The sequence below is a fragment of the Neophocaena asiaeorientalis genome, unplaced genomic scaffold (genome assembly GCF_003031525.2).
Source record: "Neophocaena asiaeorientalis asiaeorientalis breed wild unplaced genomic scaffold, Neophocaena_asiaeorientalis_V1.1 scaffold265, whole genome shotgun sequence".
Taxonomy (NCBI): domain Eukaryota; kingdom Metazoa; phylum Chordata; class Mammalia; order Artiodactyla; family Phocoenidae; genus Neophocaena; species Neophocaena asiaeorientalis.
Window position 1 is genome coordinate 365,992 of NW_020172172.1, and position 23,654 is coordinate 389,645.

General features: G+C 44.5%; 1 protein-coding gene and 1 non-coding gene across 2 annotated transcripts in view; one reads left to right on the forward strand and one right to left on the reverse strand.

The window, feature by feature from the left end:
* Positions 1–23,654, reverse strand: part of MLH1 (mutL homolog 1) — a 53,233-nt gene that overhangs the window by 26,379 nt on the left and 3,200 nt on the right. The window contains 11 exon segments of the mRNA XM_024756122.1: positions 1,805–1,904; positions 1,907–2,165; positions 7,823–7,976; positions 8,890–8,983; positions 11,725–11,837; positions 13,779–13,867; positions 14,008–14,050; positions 15,487–15,578; positions 16,697–16,769; positions 18,363–18,436; positions 22,508–22,606. Coding sequence (XP_024611890.1) covers positions 1,805–1,904; positions 1,907–2,165; positions 7,823–7,976; positions 8,890–8,983; positions 11,725–11,837; positions 13,779–13,867; positions 14,008–14,050; positions 15,487–15,578; positions 16,697–16,769; positions 18,363–18,436; positions 22,508–22,606 — 1,190 coding nt within the window.
* TRNAG-CCC (transfer RNA glycine (anticodon CCC)) lies at positions 10,598–10,670 on the forward strand. Its single transcript has one exon. It is a non-coding gene; the product is annotated as a tRNA-Gly (tRNA).

Genomic DNA, 23,654 nt, shown 5'->3' on the forward strand with positions numbered 1-23,654 from the left:
TCATCACATCTCATTCATTCAGCCCTCCATCCATCCGTCCATCGGGCACTGTTATAGTACCAATCTCACACAGCCATGACAAAGTGCCCGCCCTCACCATGCTACCTTTCTAGTGGGAGAGTCAAACAGCAACCGAAGAAAGATAATTTTAAGTAGCAACAAATACTGTGAGGAAAATAAAACAAGGTAACAGAATGAAGGGGAAGCAAGAGAACTTTAGATTAAATGGACAAAGAAGGTCTCTGGTAAGAGGCGACATCCGAGTTGAGACCTGGGTGACAAGAAGCCAGAGAGTTCCTGCACCGAGGGACCAGCAAGAGCAAAGGGGTGAGAGCTCAAGGAGGTCGGGTCAGCACTGGAGCAGCGTGGCCAAAGCGCCACGAAGGGGAGGAGAGTGATGAGCTGGGGGCGGGCAGGCTGGTTTCACCCCAAGTGCCGCGGGAAGCACTGGTTTTCAGCAAGGAGTGAGACACCCTGGTTCCTGGTTCAGAAAGATTCCTCTGCTGTGTGGTAAATGGTTCGCAGCATTAAGTCCCCAAGTGATAAACAGAAATGTCACACTTCCCAGCAGGGCTGTTAAGAGCATTAACTGAGATAATGCATATTAAGTATCTGGCACACAGTGGATGCTCAGTGAACGTTAGCATCCTTTATTATTCTCTAAAAACAAATCCTTAGAAGCCATGTCCCTAGACTGACTTGGAAGTGAGCAAACCAGAGTTTAAAAACTCACCCAAGTTCCACTGGGCAATCAGAGCCAGGGTTTCAGTGGTCAGACACCAGGGGGATGTGTGGCCTCAGGCAAAGGACTTCACCCTGAGCTCCAGGGTCAGTACCCGCAAACACTGAATAAGGAACATCCACCTTACAGATGTCAGTAAGATGTCCTTGAAGCACCCAGAGTATACACTGAAGATGCTCAAAATTAACTGACAGTCATTAGTACGGCTGTTCCTGCCCCCTCTCTCTAGCTCTCGTTCACCACTAGCTCATGCACTTCAGGGAGTTTCATAATTTGAACTGAGAAACTGTTCTTCTGAAAGGAGTGAAAGCAGCTTGCAGTAGGATGGAAGAATCCTCCAGATATTTTAGGCCCCCCTTTCCAGCCACCTCTGCTGTCAAGGCTTTATCAAAATTCAATACTAAAATTAAAGGATAGATCTTCTGATTTTTTTTTTCTGATGTGTTTTTAAATAATGTTTGGAATCACGGACATTTAAGATATTTCAAAGGCCACTGTGATGGGTGACTCTAAAGCCATGGTCAAAGGCCAACAGTAGACCAGGCCAAAGCACCAACCCATTGGAGGGAGAGGGCGAATCAGGGAGAGAAGATGCAAGGGGTTTGTGACAGTCCAAGTTAGAAGGTAGTTTCATTAAAGAACGAAGGAGGACTTCCCTGGTGGTGCAGTGGTTAAGAATCCACCTGCCAACACAGGGCACACAGGTTGGAGCCCTGGTCTGGGAAGATCCCACATGCCGCGGAGCAACTAAGCCCGTGCCCCTAAACTACTGAGCCTGTGCTCTAGAGCCTGCGAGCCACAACTACTGAGCCCACATGCCACAACTACTGAAGCCTGCATGCCTAGAGCCCGTGCTCCACAACAAGAGAAGCCACCGCAATAAGAAGCCCGCTCACCGCAACAAAGAGTAGCCCCTGCTCACAGTAACTAGAGAAAGCCTGCACGCAGCAACAAAGACCCAATGCAGCCAAAAATAAATAAATAAAATAAATTTTTAAAAATAGTTAAAATAATAATGATAATAACGAAGGAGGCAAGCTGTGCTTTCCCGCAAGGCCATACCTGGGGTTCTCAGGGCTGGAAGAGGGCCCTCTCTTCTCTGACGAGTCTGCAGTCCTCTTTGCTGCATCCTCCTCCAAGCCCTGATTCTTCTCAGCCACTTATCAAGCATTTCCTCTTCCTGCTGCCTGGCCCCGCTACTAGAAGCAGCTGTCCTGTCCTCTAGGACAACAGCCTGGGGCTGACTGGATAGGGCCTTGCTCACAGGCTGCACGAAGGCATCGAGTTTCTGTTCCCGGCAATCTGTGCGGACCATCTGGTGGGCATACACCTTGTCGCCACTTCCAGCAGTAGATGAGAGAGTCACACCTGTTGTGGATTTAACCACTTCCCCAGAGGGGCCAGTAAGACCTGGTAGTAAAGTCTGTGTCAAAAAAGACGACAGTGGGAAGAGTCAGTGTATGAAGGACAGAAGCACAGGTCCCAAAATGGACTAAAAGCTAGAACCAGGTATATCATTACAGAATTATTATAGAAGCAATTCTGACCAAAATTTGAAGTATGAAATTAAAAATACACAAATATAAAATTCAGCTAAATCCTTATAATTTAAAAACTGGTTTGAGGGCTTTCCTGGTGACGGAGTGGTTAAGAATCCACCTGCCAATGCAGGGGACACGGGTTTGAGTCCTGGTCCGGGAAGATCCCACAAGCAATGGAGCAACTAAGCCCATGCACTGCAACTACTGAGCCTGTGCTCTAGAGCCCATTAGCCACAAGTATTGAGCCCACGTGCCACAACTACTGAAGTCCGCGTGCCTAGAGCCCATGCTCCACAAGAGAAGCCACCGCAATGAGAAGCCTGCGCATCGCAACAAAGAATAGCCCCTGCTCACGGCAACTAGAGAAAGCCCGCACGCAGTGATGAAGACCCAATGCAGTCAAAAATAAAATAAATAAAATAAATTTATCAAAAAAAAACCCTTAAAAAATAAAATAAAAACTGGTTTGATATAAAAATACTAGTGTAAAACTCTCATATTTTTGTCTACTTTTTATTTTTTTGCTGCCATAAGAGATTTTTTTTTATTGTGGTAAAGTATACATAACATAAAATTTATCATTTAACCATTTTCAAGTGTACAGTCCTGTGGCATTAAGTACATTCACACTGTTATGCAACCATCACCAACATCCACCCTCCCAAACGGAAACTCTCTACCCATTAAACAGTAACTCCCCATTCTCCCCTCCCCTCTAGCTCTGGCAACTACCTTCCTACTGACTATTTTTAAATATACATATTTCCTAGGTCTGTCCACTGGAAAGGCCTGAAAGCAATGACCACCCAGTAGCAATGAGGTCCCCCAATCCCAGATTATAGTGTCTAAATGCCATTCCCCACTAAAATAAACCAGAGTTCCTTGGAAAAGTGGCCAATTCCAGGGCATGGGCTGGGAAAGTACAGAGTGAGCCTACAAACATCCTGTCTCACCAGACACAAGGAAACTATCAAAATCTCATGGAATTGGGTCAAAAGGACAAGAGCCCCAGCCTGAAGGGGCTTCTGCTGGCCAAAGATGGAATAATTTGACTACAACTGATTGAATTATGATGCTTGTTAACAACTATGACAAAATACTAAAAGAGAAAGAGAGAAAAATGGAGAAGCGAAAGAGGGAGGGAGAGAGGGAGAGACAGAAAAAAGTCATTAAATGTTACTGGACATTGCTAGGACACCAACCCATTTCCCTGCAAATTGATCATCAAAGGCATAGAACTCAGCATTTATCCTTACTTTCTGGTATGAACTGTATTTCAGGATAACCTGTTAGCTCTAACAAATGAATGAAAATTATTCTGTACAGAAAATTATAGCTTATTAATAAAGAAGAGATGATAAAATCAGAAAATCATAATCTTGCAATCCTAATGAAATAACTGATGCAGGCAATGGTCATCAATGAATGGTGAAACCTTTAAGCTAATCACTAATAGTGAACTTCATGGTGAAGGAATCAGGCTGTCACCAGCTAAGCCTGCTGAGAAATCCTAACCCAGGATGATAGGACAAGCCATCACGCGCCTCCTGCTGGGATTCGATAGAAAGTACATGGCAGGGGCTTCCCTGGTGGCGCAGTGGTTAAGAATCTGCCTGCCAATGCAGAGGACACAGGTTCGAGCCCTAGTCCGGGAAGATCCCACATGCCACGGAGCAACTAAGCCCGTGCACCACAACTACTGAGCCTGTGCTCTAGAGCCCACAAGCCACAACTGAGCCCACATGCCACAACTACTGAGCCTGTGTGCCACAACTACTGAGCCTGCATGCCACAACTACTGAGCCTGCGCACCTAGAAGCCGTGCTCCACAACAAGAGAAGCCACCACAATGAGAAGGCTGCGCCCTGCAACAGAGTAGCCCCCGCTCACTGCAACTAGAGAAAGCCCATGTGCAGCAACGAAGACTCAATGCAGCCATAATAAATATTTTTTTAAAAGTACATGGCATCATCTATCACAAATTCTTGCAAACATTTTTTTAATCTGAATATAATCATACCTCTAGATCTAATTTTCAGTTTATAGGAAATATGGAGGATTGAAACAAATTAAAGGACACTAAGAAGAAGCAATCGGCTAACCCAAAATGTGCATTTTTCTACAGGACACCTTCAAAATAAGCTAATAAGAACTATAACCAAAAAAGGTAGGGTGATCTTTCTAGTTTCAAAGAGACATAACCAAATATAATGAGTGGAACTTGACTGGATACAGATTTGAACAAAGCTATTTTTTTTTTTGGCCATGCCACATGGCTTGCAGGATCTTAGTTCTGTGACCAGGGATTGAACCTGGGCCCATGGCAGTGAAAGCACCGAGTCCTAACCACTGAAGCGCCAGGGAATTCCGGAACAAAGCTACTTTTATAAAAAGATCTTTTTTTGAGCAATTAGGGTATTTGAACACAGACTGGATGTGAAATGGTATTATTACTATTAATTATATTAGGTGTAAAAGGACATTGTGATTGTATAAGGAAAAAAAATGTTTTTAGATGCATAATACAGTACTAGGGGAAAAATAAGTGCCTGGAATCTGCTTTAAAATACTCCTTCCCAGGGACTTCCCCAGTGGTCCGGTGGTAAAAAAAAATCCGCCTTCCAATGCAGGGGACTCGGGTTTGATCCCCACTCGGGGAACTAAGATCCCACATGCCATGGGCAACTAAGCCCACGCTCCACAACTACTGAGCCCGTGCACTTCAACTAGAGAGAGAAAACCCACATGCCACAACTAGAGAGAAGCCCGAGTACTGCAATGAAGATCCCGGGTGTCACAACTAAGACCCAACGCAGCCAAATACATAAATAAATAAATAATAAAAATTAAGAATTAATTAAAAAACACTCCTCCCCATCCCCCACCCTCAAGTGGGAGAGGGAGAGAGAAAACAAGATGGCCAGGTGTTGATGGTTTGTTGAAACTGGGTGATAGGTACATGGAGATTTGCTGTATTACCTGCTTTTCTGTGTGTTTAGAAAGACTCAGTAATAAAGAGTTAAATAATAATTAAAAGTTACAGTAGCAACTCTGCTCAAAAAGGAAAAAGTCTCCTGGCACAGTTTAAAAAGGCCTTGCGATGCACTTACTTCATCTGCCTGTGCAATTTCCACAGGTGGATTTCGGGAGGCAGAAAGTAACATAACTACTCAGTAATTTTAAAGTCCTGAAAAGTGAAATACCTTGTCCAATATGACAGAGTCGGAACAAACTGCAAGAGCCGCCAGGGTTCCCGATTTCCATACCAAATGGCATCACAGCAAACCAGGGCTCTTGCTCTCCTGGCCCCTGGAGTAGAGTGCAAGGCACAAGTTGGGGAGCAGGACGAAGGTGACCCACAGCCAGAAGGTCAGGAGCCAGGGCAACCTGCTGTTGGCAGGGCAAGAAGGTGTTCTGATGACCCCACAGGAGCAGGGACAATCTGAGTTTGGAGCCCTCCACGCAGAGCAATGCACCAACAGAGGGAGGCCCTCTGATCCAGAAACCCACCTTCCTTCTAAAGACACACTGGTTCAGGACCATGCAGAGTTCTTTTGGGAAATAAAATGTAATCTAACTAAATGAATCTGCCTCATGCAAGATGAGACAAAGAGGGAAACTGAGAGGTTCTTTTCCCAGTGGAGCGACAGACTCCTCCTGGATCTCTGGTGAACCCCTTCCTCTGGGTCTCTCCCCCAACTCCCCGCCAGCCAACCCATGTCCAGGTGCTGGCAATTCCAGATTTTTAACTATTAGTGAACGGAGCCACGTCCTCTGCTCAGACCCCCTCCCCACTTGTCCCAAGTCGCTGTGGATTTCCATCCACTCTCCAGGCCACAGCCACAGAGCTCTTCATAAAATGCAAACCAGATCCCGTCAATTCCCATCAAGTCAAGGTCTAAACTCCTTAACTTGCTGATAAAAACCTCTCGATCTGGCCTGAATTCTGCGGTGAGTGTAGGCCTTCAACACGCAGACTCCGCGTTGCTTAACCCCGGCTGCACATGCCAGCACCCAGCAAAGCTTTTAAAAACTACTGATGCCCAGTCCCCACCCCCTGAGATTGATTTATTGGTTTGGGGAGGGCCCAGGTATTATCTAAATGGTTCCCAGGTGATTCTAATGGCAGCCAGCATAGAGAACACTGACTCAGCACGCTGAGCATTCAGATCCTTAACACCTGTTCTCTTGCACCGCCCCCCACCCCTCCCTGAGGCCTGTTATCCTCATCCTTTCCTCGGCCAGAAATGCCCTGTGCACTCCTCGTCCACTTCTGCCCACCTAATTCCTTCTCAGCCTTGGGGGCCCAGGCTCCACATCCCTTCTTTCACATCTCTGAGGCCCAAGCCCAGGACAGGAGCCCCCTCCTCCCTCCTCCCAAGTCTCTGTTTTTCTCTCTCGTGGGATGGGGACTCGAGGAGACCGTACCCAGCAGCACCTTGCCCATGGGGGAGCCTCAGCACATATTTGGGGAGGGAGCAGTAAAGGGTGCTGAGCAACAACAACGGATGAAAACCACCTGCCAGTTATGGAGCCCCCCCTGTGCAGCTCCTGTTCCAACGGCTCACACACACCCCACCCTCAGCTCCAGCAACCTCTAGGCGTGCGGGCCCCAGGGCTGCCCCAAGTGCGTTCATTTCACTGCTGGTCTCCCACCTAGGTTCTTTCCAGGTGGTAACCGTGAATACTCTTATGGGAAGCACTCATCTGCTTGGTCACTCTGAAAGTTTTCTGAGAAGCAGGGCTCACAGAAGCCCGCTCTCTGCTTGCAGGACCCAGTGTAATTTAACAGGGAAAATGTTTCCATTTCTGTAGTTTTGGTGTCTGCTGTGCTTCTGATGAACCCATCAGAACCCATCCTCACTATGAATACAGTACAGGACTGCCCAGACATGATGTCATCTCAGAACTGGGACAGGACACTAGAGATCATATTACCAACCCACTATTTTACAGATGGGAAAACTAAGGCCCCAGAGAGGGGGAGCAGTTTATAATCAAAGCACTTAGAACCTGGATAATTGTAATAAGATGAACGGCTGGACATTTTCCATCTGCTGTTCACCAACCACTTGTAAACTTCCTTGAAAGTGGGGGTGACCACTTCCACCTTTACTGAGGGGGACATGGAGGCCAGGGAAGGTTAGTCACACGGCAGTAACCCAGGTCTGACACGAGAGGCCCCGCCCTTCCCCTGCCTCTCCAGAGCCTGGCCCCTGCACTCTGCCCTAGGTATGCGGAATCAGCCTCCTCTGAATGTCTCCAGCGGAGAACGCAGCGGAGCGGCGCCCTACTCTGTTTCAGACAGCTCATTTTCCTAGGAAGGCAGTCTAAGGTCAGAAGGAGGCAGAGAGAAGAACTCAGGGCTTGACTCCAGGCCCAGGAATAACGCCACAAAACCTTCACAGCTGGGTTCAAAGAAGGAAATGCTGCTGAAGGAAAGTACTAAAGCAACCGTCAAACACCTGGGCTCTCGTGTGACAGGGCACATTTAAGGTGGCAAAAGCACCAGAGAAAGAGCTGGGTGAAGCGCCCCCACCTGGGTGAAATAGGTCCTGGAGGCGTTGGAGCCCAGGAGCCTGCCCTCAATGTGCTGCTGCACCCGCTCCAGGATGCTGTCCTCGTGCAGGAAGTGAACTTCGTGCTTCGTTGGGTGCACGTTGACATCCACATTCTGGGGGCTGATTTCTAAACTGGCAGGAAAAAAGAGAACAGTTACCTCACATGGTGAAGAATGGGGGCGGGCAGTTCACTCATGGTGTATGTGGTGGGTGGAAGACTTGAGGCCGAATGACACAGCGGTTAAGACTTCAAGGTCAAGTCTGAGTGACCTGGGTTCAAATGCTGACTCTGCTACTTGAGAGCTGAGTGGCTGTGGGTAAGTTACAGCATCTTTCTGTGCCTGTTTCCTCACTTGTGAACTGGACATAACACATGGTGGGGATTAAACCCGTGTAAAGCACTTTGCATGTACATGGCATGTTTATCATACGTCAGCTGTTATTATCACCTCTCCAGAACTAGTGGAATTTCTCATTACATAACCCAGGGCCAAGGCACTTAACTTCTCTGGACTGGTTCTCCCCTCTGTAACCATGAACCTGTCCCTATTTAGTGCTCAGTATTACATGGAGAGCAAAACAGTATATGTGAGAGAACTTTCTAACATTAAAATGTAATACAAAAGTCAGTTTAGAGGCTGTGCCAGCTATCAACTTATTGCCTCAGGCCAAATTCACCATTCACTGCTGGCTCTGATAATGGAGTGTTGTAGTGTGGATCTCTGTAAGTAGAGGGCACTGGACAGACCCTGGAGAAGGAAGGGTTTCTCTGCCAGGTTCGGGCAGGTTCCTCCTGGTGCAGGGGCAAGACCTTATTCACCTTTGTCTGCCTGGCACAAGGGAGCCTCTCAGTGGGATTCTGCAGGAGTGAATAAAGGAAAACTGTGCCCTTTACCTGTGAAAAGGGAAAGAACACCCTGTGCCAGTGGGGTATGGGATTCACTCTGACCAGGCTAATTAGCAAGTCCATCTCTTTCAAAGAGGACCGCTGGACAGAATTACTCTTCCTTGTGAGTCTTGGGTAAGGAGTTCAGAGCTGCATTACCTGAGGTACAGGAACGGGTGTGTGTTTTTGGGCAAATATGCTGCATACACCGTTTCTATGGCTTTTCTTAAGGAAGTTGACTCTACCAGACGATCTAGAAAATAAAAGGAATTAGCTCAAATCTGTCCCAAGGGGTAAGGTGACAGGTGCACACCTATACAATGCCATGACATCAGCTCAGGAAGAACACCTCTGGGGTGACATCCACATCAGCCCCCTTTACCATTATTACTCCTCAGCATCTCACTGTGGGATTGGGGCTCTCCTCTCACCCGAGTAGCAGGAATACGACAGGGCAGTCAATTCTGCCTCCCCATTCCCTTCCCCCGCCAGTCCAGGTGGACCACGTGCCCTTGCTCAGAATTTCATTCTGCAAATACATCGTGGGGACCTACCACACGTGCCACAAGTTGGGAAACAAACTCTGGTAAATAAACCTAATTCCAGCTCCCAGCGGTAAGGACCACAGGGGAGGGAGTGGCTACCTCTGCTCAGGGACCTCCAACAGTGGGGGAGCCAAAAGGAGTACTTAAGGTTAAGAGTGTGTTTTCCAGGCATTTCAGGTGGTAGAAATATCTGAATGCACGTTGGAGGTAATTTAGGAAATGAGGCAGGCTTGAGGGGGTGGAAAACAATAAAAGCTGGGAGAGATAAGACTAAAATCAGGAGAGATAAGACTAAAATCAGGGCATTGGCAGGTGGATCCTTAACCACTGCACCACCAAGGGACACGCATTCGAGCCCTGGTCCCGGAAGATCCCATATGCCATGGAGCAACTAAGCCAGTGCTCCAAAACTACTGAGCCTGTGCTCTAGAGCCCGTGCGCCACAAATAACTGAGCCCACGTGCTACAACAACTGAAGCCCATGCGCCTAGAGTCCGTGCTCCACAACAAGAGAAGCCACCACAATGAGAAGCCCGCATGCCACAACTAGAGAAAACCCGTGTGCAACAACAAAGGCCCAATGCAGCCAAAGATAGAATAAATTTTTTTTAAAAAGGAGCTGCTTTCAAAAAAAAGACTAAAATCAGAGGAAGATCTTCATACAACACAGCTCTCTTTTCTCCTCAGACCGATGACCTGCTGATGACCTGATGTCCTGCGTTGGTGGCGCCAAGGATATGCCACATCTTTTTATTTCCAATGAGAAGACCGGCCGTGATCTTAGCAATGAGGAGACTATTATTCTGAGTGCTCACTACATCACCCACGGCTGCCTCAATAATGCTGCTGTACTGTGTAATCTGACAAAAGGACAGCTGGAGCCCCTCAGCTGAGATTTCTGAACTTGAGATATGCCTAAGGAGTGTTCTTTGTCCCTGCCACCTGAGGGAGCCTGTCCAGTGTGTAGATAAGTGAATGACACACATAAGAGTCTGAACTAACCTCTAAAAGGTCTACAAATAACAAATGCTGGAGAGGGTGTGGCGAAAAGGGAACCCTCCTACACTGTTGGTGAGAATGTAAATTGATACAGCCACTATGGAGAACAGTATGGAGGTTCCTTAAAAAACTAAAAATAGAATTACCATATGATCCAACAATCCCACTCCTGGGCATATATCCGGAAAAGAAGAAAACTCTAACTCAAAAAGGTATATGCACCCCAACATTCACAGCAGCGCTATTTATAACAGCAAAGACATGGAAGCAACCTAAATGTCCATCAACAGATGAGTGAATTAAGAAAATGTGGTTTAGGGACTTCCCTGGTGGTCCAGTGGCTAAGACTCTGCACTCCCAATGCAGGGGGCCCAGGTTCAATCCCTGGTCAGGGAACTAGATCCCACATGCTGCAACTAAGACCCAGCACAGCCAAATAAATAAATACTTTTAAAAGAAAAAGAAAATGCGGTGTATATATGTATATACACAATATTACTCAATCATAAAAAAGAATGAAATACTGCCATTCGCAGCAACACAGATGGACCTAGAAATTACCATACTAAGTGAAGTCAGAGAAAGACAAATATTATATGATATCACTTACATGTGGAATCTAAAAAATACAGATGCACTTATTTACAAAACAGAAAGACTCACAGACAGAAAACACACTTATGGTTACCAATGGGGAAAGTGGGGAGAAGAATAGGAGCATGGGATTAACCAATACACACCACTATATATAAAACAAACAACAAGGATTTACTGTATAGCACAGGGAACTATATTCAGTATCTTGTAATAACCTATAACGAAAAAGAATCTGAAAATATATATATAGACGTGTAACTGATTCACTTTGCTGTGTACCTAAAACTAATACAATACTGTAAACCAACCATACTACTTCTTTTTTGCGGGGGCAGCTACACGCAGCTTGCAGGATCTTAGTTCCCCAACCAGGGACTGAACCCAGGCCATGGCAGTGAAAGCGCTGAGTCCTAACCACTAGACCGCCAGGGAACTCCCAATCAACTATAGTTCAATTAAAAAAAAACAAATACTGCCTGCACCTGAGATACCCCCTCCCTGTATCCTGCTGTGCAATTTCCAATGGTGGGCCTTGATATAAGGAGAGAACAAAGATCTGCCCAGGGCCTGCTGGTAAAGGCTCTGAGGCCAGCAGGCGAGCAGGCTGAACTGGCTCCCAGGAGCCTGGGATGCCGTCTCCTGGGCGCCCTCTCACAGGCAAGAACCAGACTCCCCAACTGTCAGCCAACAATGAGCACATGTGAGAGGGCTGAGCAGACTAAGGGCAGAAATTAAACCACATTTCGGCATGAGGTTTTCCTGGGTGTAATCAAACCTGTCCATGAGGAATTTTTCCATGGCCCCCTAAGGTTCCCTGTGGATAGATTTCCCCACGTGGCTCTTTCTCACTTACGATTGATGAAGAGTAAGAAGATGCACTTCTTCACCGAGTAGTTTGCATTGGATATGTAGCCATTCATTTTGAAGGCGAGGGTTTTATCCTCACACCCAACTTCTATCAATTCTCTGATTGGAATAAGAGAAATTTTGAGGCTTTGGAAAAAAAATGCAAAATTCAAACTTTCTAAAGAATCAGAGTTGGAAAAAGCAGGGCTCCTTCCCATAAACTGACTGCCAAATGTAGACCCCTGTGACTTGGTTCACTGAGATCTCCGGGGCCCGCCCATTCATCTGTCTGTCCACCCATCCACCCACCTACCCACCTAGCTAGTGTTTTCAAGCACTTATAATATGTTATGTGCCAAGCATCACCATCACTGCTAGGACACAGCAAGTCCAGGCTCTGAGACCTTATTTTGCCGAAACTTTTATGTATCTTAGTAACTAAGTCCCAAAGATGAGATTCCAAAGAACTCATCTCTGCTGAATCCCTCACTCTGCTGATGGGCACCATGACGGGGCTCCTGTGTGGTGCTCCCCAGAGTGTGTTTATGGGGAGGGGAGGCTAATAGGTGAAAGGAGGTTCTCCCACAAGCCACACTCATTTCTGCCTGAGGGCCTCGCAAGTGCTGGTCCCTCTGCCTGGAAAGCTCCCACTGCTAGCTAATTAATTCCTCCTTATCCCCTGTAACTCGGGGACCACTTCCTCAAAGAGCCTTCTATGACAATCCCTCTCCCCAACCACAGGAGATCCCCCCACCTTATACTTTTCCTTTGAGGCATATAGCACAGTCACTAATGAATGGAATAATTATTTCCTGTGTCTTTCCAACTAGAATATGAGTCCTCTGAGGGCAAGAATCCTTTCTGCTTTATTCCCTACTGAATAGCTCTACCACACAGCACAGCACCCAGCAAGGAGCACTTGCTCATTAAGCACTTGCTGGATGGATGGAGGATGCTTTGCAGGCAGTGGTGTGTGCTCCCAATCTGAGTAGAGGGCACAGCTCGCCTTTCTTCCATCAAATCCTCTCTTCCCCAAAAAAGAGGCTGGTGTTCTGGAAACATATTTTGGGAACTGCTGCTCTCTTACAGTCCCTAGGAATTTCATAACAACTAATTCTGAGTCTTAAAATTTGGTCAATGAGCTCTTAAAAGTTTCACTGTACAACACAGCTCTCTTTTTGCTCTGGGAGCACAGCTGAAAAAACAATTCCTTAATACTTAATTAGTAAGAAAAGGGTAGTTAAAAGCAAATTGACTGTTCCCTAGCTAGGAACGTGGTTTTATTCCAAGAGTAATTTGTCCTTCAAAGTAGAAAACAGAGTTCTAGGACTACTGCTCCTGCTTTTAAGATTATTGGAAAAAGTGAAGTCAGGGGCTATCTAGTTCATCTGTGTACCCCCAGCATCTGGTGCACACCTGGCATATAGAAGGTTCTTAGTATTTTTCCCCTCAGATTATGACACAGGCACTTTGGGCTTTGCAAAGTCCTGAGATTTAGCTATGGATCTGTGATGGAAACAGTGGTTTTCACCCACAGAAGGGAGTGTCGAGGAAAATCTATAATAATACAAGCAATTTTCCTGCTTAGGCTTTCCGTGACAAGATTTGGTGACACAAAACTGCTTGCCCCCAGACAGGCAAGTTTGTTTAAGGGCAGAAACATTTTATTTGTCTTTATATCCTTAACTTCTGACACAAAGACTGGAATATGGGAGGCAATTAATAAATGTTGAATGATAATAAATGCAATCCTAAAGTGATGATAATGAAAATACAAGGACAAGAGGGAGCACTGGAAGATGACAGAATTCTCCTATACTGGAGATATTTTGAAGACAGAGACCTGGAGAGAACACACTGATTCATAGCCAGAGCATCTAGGAGATGTCATGCACCCAAGAAGGGTTGATTCCATGAAATAATCTGAAACATGACACTAAGCCTGAAGCATGAAAACAAGCCTGCATATTTGGTTAAAGCAAACTCTTAAGGCAGGTGTTAACAGATTCCAAAATAATGTGACAGAACGCAAATTTTTAAAAATATAAATTATCAACGTACCGGCTAACAGCATTTCCAAAAATGGAGCGAATGTTGTCCACGGTTGTGGCATTGGGCAGTGTCCTGACGTCGGCTACCGTCTCACCTTGCTGATAAACAGAACAGAAGATCCAACTTACTGTCTCACAGGGCTGACTGAAACACCATAACCTTGTCTCCACGGGCAACTATAAAAAAATCCTTTCTTCTTTCACAATACATAACCATCCCCTATAAATCAAGAACTTACTTTTTTAACCGAGAAACTAATGCCTGAATTGTGTACTGAATACCTGGCAGAGAAAAAAACAAAACAGTAAAAAAAGAGTGGCCAAATGCAGAGTACATGCCCCCTTTCAGTTAAACAAATTGGTGGAGTTAAGTAATCTAAACAAAGATATATACAAACAAAAATATCTTTAAATGTCATATTTTACCCACAGGAAAATAAGCCAACAGAGACGACATGAAGATATCAATGCTAAATGTGGCAGAATCGAATAAAAAACAAAAAACTTTGCTTCTATACGTTGCTGACTAGACTCAAGGATATTTCAATACAATCTCCTCCTTGCCTACAGTTTTATTTTCACAAACTCAAAAGATCTGGGTTGCCTCAAAGACATCTTGAGAATGTAGCCTGAACACCCTCTGCACTCTGTTGTTCTGTCTCAGAGTCCCCAACACACACCCTCCCAACCCGCTGCTTCTCCCCTGAGGTCCTGTCCTAGTATCTCCCAGCCTTTTCTCGGTTGGCTATCATTTACTACTCCTCCCACCATGGGCCCCAGGACCTGGAGGATTGTGTCTAGCCAAACGCACTTATTCAGTAACAATTAGCTCACTTATCACACCTAGAACTAAAACAGCCAACCAGAACTCCTCTATTTCCAGGAGCTAACTGATAGTGATACTGATTCATACGATTCCAGGGGAAAAAAAGCAAAAAAACTTGATGTGTCTGTTCCACTTTAATAGAGGTAAATGTTTTACTGATTTTAATTTTTGTAGCAATACTGAGAAATAGTTAACACACCTCTGTTACAATTCAAGGACAAGCAGGCTCAGAGAGCCATGCTGGGGCCACTGTACTAGCGGGTTAAGTCAATCCTCGACATAACGTTGTTTTCACCTGCCGAGTCCCTTCTCACTCTGTTAACAGGCCCTAGTCTTCCTTTGGGACACTACCTCTTCCCCATTTCACTTGATATATCCTTAGACTGCCAGTCAAGAAATCTTCTCCCCACAAATGTGGGCACACGATGGGGGGACCCAGGCTATGCCAATAAGATGCACTCTCCCGGGAGACAGGCTCTTGAGCAGAGTCAGGAAAGGAATGAAAACAGTTGGAGCAGGGCCACTATATTAAATCCCTGAAGCCACCCTGCTTCTTGTCCTCCCCAAGGAGCAGCCGTCCACACACTTCTTTCCACTTGCTGAGTCACTCCTCGCCTTTCAATAAACGTCTTTTGGGCTCAAGTTAATACAGTCAGTTTGTCTTGCCTGCCACCAAAGGACCCTCACTGATACAGAGACCAACTCCTGCTCTCTCCTGGGGACATGAAAGACAACCCAGAATTGGTGACTAAACCTTGACCAGAAACAACCTGTAGGCTAGTACTGCTGCTTATCGTCTAGCTCAGCAACTGTTCTCAATTTCTAAGCAGCAGAACACATTCCTTTGGTGAGAGAGTGGTTCAGAGACCCCCGCCCAGATTTTGGACTGTACCTGCCGACAACTTCCAGAATTTTCCCATACTCTTCACTTGGATTTTTTAAAGCTTTCCTCCTCGTGGATATGTTGTAGAAAAGGTCCTCTACCTGAATAGAAGATTGATTTTTCTTGTAAACTCACAGAAATAGATGGAGATAAAGCTGGGTCTTAAGGCAGAGAATCCAACTACATTTATCACCAGCACAGTTCTAAGCATTAGGAGAGGCGGCAAGAGATGGGGCAGTCTTAACAAAAGAAAGAAGGGATATTTCACCTGCCTCCCGCTTTACTCACTGATTTCTCAGATAGGTACTGGGGGCTACCTCCATGTCAGGCTCTTTGCCTTGTGCTGGGAATAAGAAGACAAATAAAGCACAGTACTGCCCAGAATAGCACAAGATTTAGTGGGGCAAACATAAACTAATAAACAATTACAATACCACATGGCATTCAAACCTATTTTGCAAACTAAGAATAATTATCAGATCTTTTAGGGGTTATTGGAAATTACACTGTGGTCCCAGGTACAGGATTCCCCCTTAACACGCACTACGAAGTACACGTTCATTTCGGCCCCCACCCCCCACTCCACCTGCCTCATCAAGCCCAGGGCTTGGAACCTTCGAGGAGATGTGCTCTGGCTGGGGCTGAGGGTGGTAGGGTGGGATGTGTAACATGACAGTGGGGTGCTTTATGGGATCTCAGAACAGGAAGAGACCAAATGTGGCACCACAGAAATAAGGCAGTGTAACACTTTCTCCTAATTAATGATACAATCTGTTACTCAGAGCCCTTTGAGTGAGTGGCAGATATTCTTCGTTACATCCTTCCTTGAAAGATGAGCAAAGTGACGTTAAGGGACATTAAACGACTTGCCTCTGGACACACAACCACTGACTGGCAAGGGTAAGACTCTGACTCCTCAACTGGAGCCAAGCTTAAGGTTCTTTCAATGCCAGCTACCCTGCCACAGATTTCTGTGGTCTCAACAGAAGAAACTCCCAGCCTTTTAAACAAAAAAAAAAGGAGGCGGTGGGCAGGCTGCCATGCCACAAAAGTCAATAATCATTTCTCTTTCTTAGAGTGTGGTATCTTGGGGCTCCCATTAACTAGTAAATATTAATTTTTTTAATCCTTTGAGAACTCAAAGACAATTTTGTTTTTTACTTCAATATTTATATAAAGCTCTCTTTCAAAACTTTCCCCTCCCATGTACCATTCTTACCGTGATCTGGGTCCCTTGATTGCCTGCACATGGTTTAGGTGGAGCTTTCAGCTTTCCATCTGAGTAATGTGCTCTATCAGAAAATATAAGAGATTACTGAGAGCTAACAAAAAAAAGAACAGACACTTACCCAAAGAGTAAAAAGGTAAATTACACAACAATAGATTAAAATATAGCCACATTATAAATTGTCTTAGCTACCCGTTTCCTCTCTTTTTCCACTTCCATAACCATTCTAATTTGATACCAAAGGAGGGGGGAAAATCCATTTTTTGGTTTGTTTGTTTTTTTTGGCAAATATTGCTTTTTATTTCCTGAGTTCTGGCTACAAACAATAGTTTTGCCATTGCCTAAGATGACTGTAAAATTTTTTTCAATGATTCTGCAATCATTTATTTGAGGGGCTACCATGTTATCAGGCCTGTAAACGCCCTGTAATAAAGGCAGGTCTTTGGAGGTTCTTGATTTAGTGAGGGGACAGACTTTTCCCTTAAGTGTAGAACAAGGTGCTAAGTGATCCAGAGTAGGAAAACATTCAGCCTGGGGTGGGAGTGGGGGAAGTGTCACAGAAGAGATGACAATTCACCTGGACTCTGAAGCAGTATAATCTCAGGTGGAGAGAACAGGGAAGACCATCCAGGAGGGGGAAAACATAAACAAAAGCAGAGAAGCTTTAGACTATGCAGCAGCTGAGGATGTGTGGAGGGGAGAGGCTGGAAAGATGGACTGGGAGGATGATAGTTGCTATGACAGTGACTCGATTTCATCCTGCCACAGAAGGATGGGGCATAACACCTCAGAGGCAAAGAAATGGAACCTGTGTCCCAGACTATTTCAGAAGACATTCACTCACAAGTAGCTCCCCAGTTTGTCAGAAGGGATTCTAATCATATCAGCCCAGCCAGGTCCTAGGGCTGTTACAATTTGCATCGAGTAAACCCGCTCTAGCACCAGTGCTGCAGACTCTGAAATGTTCCATCTTCCATTACTGCACACACTCAACTATTAAAGAGGGCTGAGAAACAGGCAGAACTGCCCTTTATTGAAGCTATTTTCTATATAAACTAACAATCTGTATGATAAAAAAAAAATTCTGTTTTTTGGCGTGAATTAGACACTCAATACCCATCTTTCACTAGGGAATGGCCAGTGCTTATGAAAACAAAGGTGTGATTTTGATTCCCTGAATCCCCTTTCTGTTCTGTTCCAAGGTCATTCAACAGCCTCTGAAAACTGTGCCAACATAAAAGACAGCCAGTGGCCACCTGTGGGAAGGTGCGGCGGGGGGCTCAGAGCGGCTAAGGAAACAGGATCCTTCAGCACCCCAGCCATGGCCCCATAATCAAGCCAAAGGGACATCCTGCCAAAGGGCAAAGGGGCAGAATGACATCACAGCTCCCATGGACTCAGAATTCCTCTGTGTAACAGACAACTTGCTAGGCACTTGTCATCTGTTACATCATAGCTTTCACGAGTCCATAAAGTAAGATTATTACCTATGATGATCCCTGTGGATTATCAACTAATCCAAAGGCAGGAAAGAAAAGTTACCCAAGATCTAGGCCAAAAAAGATAACACTGGTGTTCAGATAAGATTACTTTGAGATGCAGGCAAAAAGCACATTTCAGGATGAATTTATACACATAGCAGAGGACAGTACTATACCTGTATGCACACTTCCCGTCAGCTGTTTTGGTTGTAATGCTGACGTGAGCCACATGGCTTATGCTGGCCAAAGCCTAAGGAAAAAAAGGAAATGGAATGAAAGAAAAACCCACTGCTGGGTCACCCCATCTCATCATTAATGGAGAAGTTATCTCAATTGCCTCTTCTGTTTTGTATTAACAAATGGCAACAATGAGCACTCTGCTCACTCGCTTTGATGACGCTTTTTTTTTTTTAAAAAAAGAAAGCTATTGAGTTGAATCTGTAGCATAATTACTAGAACAAGGGAAAAATATATATATAAAAGTCCAAAAGGAAACACACCCAATTTTTTTTTTTTTTGGCCACACCGCACAGCTAGTAGGATCTTAGTTCCCCAACCAGGGATTGAACCTGGGCCCTCGGCAGTGAGAGCACTGAGTCCTAACCACTGGACTACCAGGGAATTTCCCACCCCCAAGCATTAACGGTAACCTTAATAGCAACTGTGTTCAGGTGTAGAGTTATAGGTGTATTTAATAGTCTCAATGATTTGTCTTCTAACAAGTTTAAAGCCTGCCTTCAGAAATGGATAATGGAAACACTGCAAATAGATAGTGCTGTATACTAGTATTCAAAACTGTTTTCTATAAGCAATTTTATGTTTAGAAATATAAATTTAGGGACTTCCCTGGTGGCGTGGTGGTTAAGAATCCGCCTGCCAGTGCAGGGGACATGGTTTCGAGCCCTGGTCCAGCAGGATTCCACATGCTGCCAAGCAACTAAACCCGTGCGCCACAACTACTGAGCCCTCCTACCACAACTACTGAAGCCCGCACGCCTGGACCCCGTGCTCTGCAACAAGAGAAGCCCCCGCAACGGGAAGCCCAAGCACTGCAACAAAGAGCAGCCTCCGCTTGCTGCAACTAGAGAAAGCCTGCGCGCAGCAACGAGGACCCAACATAACCAAAAATAAATAAAGTTAAAAAAAAAAAAGAAATATAAATTTAAAATTATGCAGGGACTTCCCTGGTGGTCCAGTGGTTAAGACTCCGTGCTCCCAATGCAAGGGGCCCGGGTTCGACCCCTGGTCAGGGAACTAGATTCCACATGCTGCAACTGAGATCTCACACCGGGCAACAAAGATCCCACATGCTGCAACTAATACCCAGCCCAGCCAAATAAATAAATAAATATTTTTTAATTATGCAATTAAGACTAAACAAATAAAAAGAAAAAAAGACCATTTTTTTTCCCCTTAAAATCAGGATTGGTTTGCTAGCCCTTTGGAATCTGTAACTCCTTTCCCAAGGACACCACAGCATACAAAAATGCAACCCAGGCACTGTGATGGGGTCTGTGTGACAGCATCTCAGGAGACAGTGAATACAGCTGTGGCAGACTCAGTTCATTAACAAGGACCATGGCTCAGGCTCAGAGATTACCAGGTCCTAGCTGGATTTCCCTGGTGTATGTAATTGAGCTAATTTTCATCATTAAAAATGTAAATGATTTTGCAACCTGTGGTAAGGAAGGACATTAAATACATCCAAAACTACAATGCTACCCAACACCAGGAAAAGAAAGGGCCACTGGCAGATGGTCCTGCTGCTTCAGGGGCCTTTGTACCGGCACTGGAGCAAGAGGACAGGAACACAGACTCTGGGGTCAAACTGCCAGGGCTCAATACCCCATTCTGCCACTTCCTAGCTGTGTGCCCTGGTCATGTTTCTTAAAGTCTGTCAGTTTCCTCATATGTATGTAAAACATGGTAATAATAATAATAGAACCTACTCTACAGAGTTGTTAAGAGTGAAAGGGTTAATACACACAAAGGGCTGAGAACCATGGATGGAACACAGCAATCCCTCAATAAATCTTCCCTATTTAATTACAACCCCAAAGATACCCTACAGCTGGGCTAAGGCTCCAGGAGGCCATGCGCTTAGGAACTGACTCAGGAAGTTGCAAAGCCAGAATGAAACTGCTTTGCTAGGGTTGACCTGAGGCCTACTTAAAGTCAGGGGGCCCTCAGGGTACACAGTCTGATGTTGCCCCTACCTGGAACAACCTGGGGCTCACTGTGAGCCAGAGGGTGCTTGAGACTACCCGGATTTAATCTAAATTGCAGTGACTGGGTCACAGCTGCCTTTTAATTTAAAAAAGTCAAATAGGGAATTCCCTGGTGGTCCAGTGGTTAGGACTCAAACGCTTTCACTGCTGGGGCCCAGGTTTGATCCTAGTTGGGGAACTAAGATCCCGCAAGACGCTCAGAGAGGCCAAAAAATAAAAGAGAATAAAATAAACAGATAAGTCAAATAAAAGTAAACTACATTCACATGATAAAAAATCCAAAAACTACAGAAAGGCCTAAAACGAAAAGTAATTGACCCCATTCCCCTCCCCGACCCTGGCTCTCATTTCCCCCAAATAACTACTCCAAACAGTTTCTCTGGTACCTCAGAACCTGTGGAAAGGAATACAGCCCTGCCAACACCCGGATTTTAGCACAGTGAGACCCAGTGACACCTATTTCCCCTAACCTCCAGAACTGTAAGATTACAAATTTGTGTTGCTTTAAACCACGAAGGTTGTGGTCATTTTGGGGGGCAGCAATAAGAAACTAATACAAACTACTTGAAAAGGATACATATTTTTACTCATGAATATTATTTCTATAAATTTATCCTAAGGAAATAACTGAACAAAACACATTGTATGTACATGAATATTCACCAGAGCGTTAAACACGAAAAAAATGGCAAAGAGCATAAATGTTCAACAGGAAATTATATAAATAGACTGCAGTATGTACAAGTAATAGAACAGGGACTTCCCTCGTGGCGCAGTGGTTAAGAATCCACCTGCCAATGCAGGGGACACGGGTTCGATCCCTGGTCCGAGAAGATCCCACATGCCGTGGAGCAACTAAGCCCATGCACCACAACTACTGAGTCTGTGCTCTAGAGCCTGTGAGCCACAACTACTGAGCCCACATGCCACAACTACTGAAGCCCATGCGTCTACAGCCCATGCTCCACAACAAGAGAAGCCACTGCAATGAGAAGCCTGGGCACTGCAACAAAGAGCAGCCCCTGCTCACCGCAACAGACCCAATGCAGCCAAAAATAAATAAGTTTATAAAAAAAAAAGAACAGTATGTAGCCATTACAATTTATGTTGCCCTACATATATTGAATAATATATTGAATAATATCTTTATATCCAGAGTATTGTCATAAAAATATAAGATACTATTTTTATCCATTTTCTATTTAATATATCCCTATGATACATCATATAATTTCATTCACAGCTATTTCAGAATATAACTTAAAAGGACTCAAAAAAAAAAAAACTGATGAAACTATTTTTATACCAAGAAAATTAACAGTAATTTCTCCTTAATACCATCAAATAACCAATCTGTGTTGAAATATCTGTCTCAAAAAAGATTTTAGTTTGTGCAAATCAGGATCCAAGTAAGATCAATACATTGGAGCTGGTTCACATGCCTCTTAAATCCTTTCTAATCTATGCTTCTTCCTCCTTTCTTTACCTTTTTTCCCCCATACAGTTCACTTTACAGGAAACAAGTCTTTTATCATGTGATTTCCAGTCTCAGTACCATTTACCATGATCCCCTGCTCCTTGTATTTTTCTGTACATGGGTACTTGGATCTAAGTATTGGTAAGATTCACATTTGATTTTGGACAAGAAACCTTGGTAGATGGTGCTATCTTCTTCCATCAAGAGACCTGGGGGGTCTCTGTAGATACAGTTTATGGTGTATTAAGTATTTACAGATAGGGAGGGTGGGAGGGAGGGAGATGCAAGAGGGACAAGATATGGGGATAAATGTATATGTATAGCTGATTCACTTTGTTATAAAGCAGAAACTAACACACCATTGTAAGGCAATTATACTCCAATAAAGATGTTTAAAAAATTAATTAATTAAATAAAATAAAATAATTATTTTTAAAAAGTATTTATGAACAATTCTCAGTTTTGGAAAACTGAATCTAAGTTTGTTTAGATTTGCATGTATTTAACAAGTAAAAAGTATCATGTCTTATTGACCTGCTGAGAAACATATGCTGACAAATGGCAGAAATATCATCACAGGAGGATGTTTTACACATTTCTTCAATCCTCAGCTTACCTCGCCCCGAAAGCCATAGGTAGAAATATGAGCTAAATCCTCAAAGGACTGCAGTTTACTTGTGGTGAACCTCTCACACACAATCTCCAGATCTTCTTTCTAGAAGGTGCAAAAAAATCAGTGAATAATTATGTTACTCATTTTTCCAAATCTTTTTTAATTTCCCTTTTCCTGATTGAATCCAGGAAGACATTCCTCTTGGGAGAAGAGTTCTAACTCAGCAGGAGCCTCCTCTCTGGACATCGAGAACTCCACTCGGTCCTGCTGCTCCTTCTTCCTCTCTCGCCTCATTTGCTGCTTCTGTCTCATCTCCCCTGAGAGTGGATAATTCACAGTTCCATCCCTGGACCTCTGCTCTGTCTACACTCAATGTCTTGATGATCTCACCCAGGCTCACAGATTTTACAAAAATCATTACCGCATTAGAAAACTTCTTTATTAAAAATCTATAGGTACATTTAATTGTAGTAAAATATACATGACAAGATTTACCATTTTAACCCTCTTTAAGTGTGCAGTTCTGTGGCATGAAGTACATTCACATTGTTGTGCAACCATCACCAACATCCATGTCCAGAACTCTTTCATCTCCACAAACAAACTGTACCCATTAAACAAAAGCTCTCAGGACTTCCCTGGTGGTCCAGTGGTTAGGGCTTCATGCTTCTATTGCAGGGGGCAAGTGTTCAATCCCTGGTCGGGGAACTAAGATGATCCCGCAGGCCATGTGGCGCAGGCCCCCAACCCCCTGGAAACCACCATTCTACTTTCTGATTCTATGCATTTAGCTACCCTAGGTACCTCATACAAGTGGAATCATATAGTACTTGTCCTTTTGTGACTGGCTAATTTCACTTAGCATACTGTCTTCAAGGTTCATCCACGTAGTAGCACTTGTCAAACTCTCACTCCTCTGTAAGGCTGAATAACATTCCATTGTATGTATCTATCATATTTTGTTTATCCATTCATCTGTTGATACTTGGGTTGCCTCCACCTTTTGGTTATCATGCATATGTTGCTATGAACATGAGTGTGCAAATCTCTTCAAGGCCCTGCTTTCAACTCTTTGGGGTATATACCCAGAAGTGGAATTGCTGGATCATACGGCAATTGTTTAATTGTTTTGAGGAACCACCACACCATT